We start from the raw sequence: 1505 nt of genomic DNA, 5'->3' as shown, positions 1-1505 counted from the left end.
GGGAGGCGGCAGTACTGGCAGCGGTTGCTACGGCGCTTGTCCACTGGGCAGTTCTTGTTGGCCAGGCAGACGTACTTGGCATTCTTCTGCACTGTACGCTGTGGGGGAGGACAGGACCAGGCAAGCAGCATCAGCGGCCAGGTCCATGGGTCCACTCCTGGGCCACCTCAATCTCCCCAGTCCCTGTCTTTACTTCTTATTCCCCTCCCTCACCCCCACTTTTTTTTCTTTCTTTTTTTTTTTTCCCCAGGACATTTAACAGGAGCAAATTGATAGCGTTAACATTTGAGCTAACCTTGCAGCTCCTAGCTGTGTTTTATATGCCAAGAGGAGGGAAGGAGACGCTCGGTAAATACAAATCCGTGGGCATTCATATTATTTACATTCCTTGGAGACCTCCTCTATTTAAAATGATAAGATTATTCAATCAGGATGGTGAAATAAAGAGATCACTTAATGTTACCACAGGGAATTCTGTTCCACATGGTTAGCTCAGCCGCAGCTCTCTGTCCTAAGCGATTTCCATCTGAAGGAGAAAGCGGCTGCTGGCCCCAGTGCCCCCTCCCCTGCCCTGCCTGCCACCTCGCCAATCCCCCACCGCTCACCTTGAAGAAGCCCTTGCAGCCCTCGCAGGTGCGGACACCGTAGTGCTGGCAGGCAGCGTTGTCCCCACAGACAGCACAGAGCCCCTCATTGGAGGGGGACCCCCGTGAGGGTGGTGAGGGCACCTGGCTCTCCAGCAGCTGTGGAGCATGGCCCAGCTGCAGCCCTGGGAAGGCCATAGAGGGCTGCTTGCGAATAGGGTTGGGGACTGCAAAGGCCTGCCCGTCCACGGCATGGTGGGCCCCGGCTGGTTCGGGGTTCGGAGGGGCCCGTCGAAACGCATCTGGCAGCTGGAGACAGGGGTGCCGGGGGGCGACTGCTTGAAGGAGAAGAGGGAGAGTCGGGAGACGGGCGTTTTGCGCTGCTCGAGCATGTGCGTGGTGGCCACGTAGTTGGGGTGGAAGTTGTGCAGGGAGCTGGGGTCGTCCCACACGGGGCCATGCTGCACCTGGAAGCCGGGTGTAGAGGGGGTTGGGGGCGACGAGGGCTTGTAGTACACGGAGCCTGAATGGGACATCATCTCCTCGGACTGGGGGGGGAGGTGGCCGTGCTGCTGGTAGCCGTGCATCTGAATGTCTTCCACCTTAATGGAGGACTGCTGTCCGGACAGGGGCATTTGGTACAAGCAAGGTGGCTTCACGTCGTAGCTTGTGTTGTAGTTGTCCATAAAGGTACTGAAGCTGGGGAGAGAAGTGGTGGCAGTGATTTCAGTGTTGGTGAGGTCCATGCTAAACTTGACAAACTCCGGAGTTAAGAAATCGGAGCTGTATTCTCCCGAAGAGTGGTAATTGTAGCTCTGGGAGGCCGGGCTGGCTCCTTGAGGCGAGGACCCATACTGAGCCTGAACACAGGGCATGGCTGGAAACGAAACATGGTCATGTACACTCGGCCGCACAACGCGC

General features: G+C 57.1%; 1 protein-coding gene across 1 annotated transcript in view; it reads right to left on the bottom strand.

Moving 5' to 3' along the window:
* The window catches only part of LOC104403901 (nuclear receptor subfamily 4 group A member 2-like), a 3265-nt gene extending 1806 nt beyond the window's left edge, over positions 1-1459 (bottom strand). The window contains 3 exon segments of the mRNA XM_010012189.1: positions 8-98; positions 606-865; positions 868-1459. Coding sequence (XP_010010491.1) covers positions 8-98; positions 606-865; positions 868-1459 — 943 coding nt within the window.
* Positions 1460-1505: the final 46 nt, after the last annotated feature.

The sequence above is a fragment of the Nestor notabilis genome, unplaced genomic scaffold (genome assembly GCF_000696875.1).
Source record: "Nestor notabilis isolate BGI_N333 unplaced genomic scaffold, ASM69687v1 scaffold19343, whole genome shotgun sequence".
NCBI lineage: Eukaryota > Metazoa > Chordata > Aves > Psittaciformes > Psittacidae > Nestor > Nestor notabilis.
This window is presented reverse-complemented; position numbering and strand designations above follow the sequence as displayed.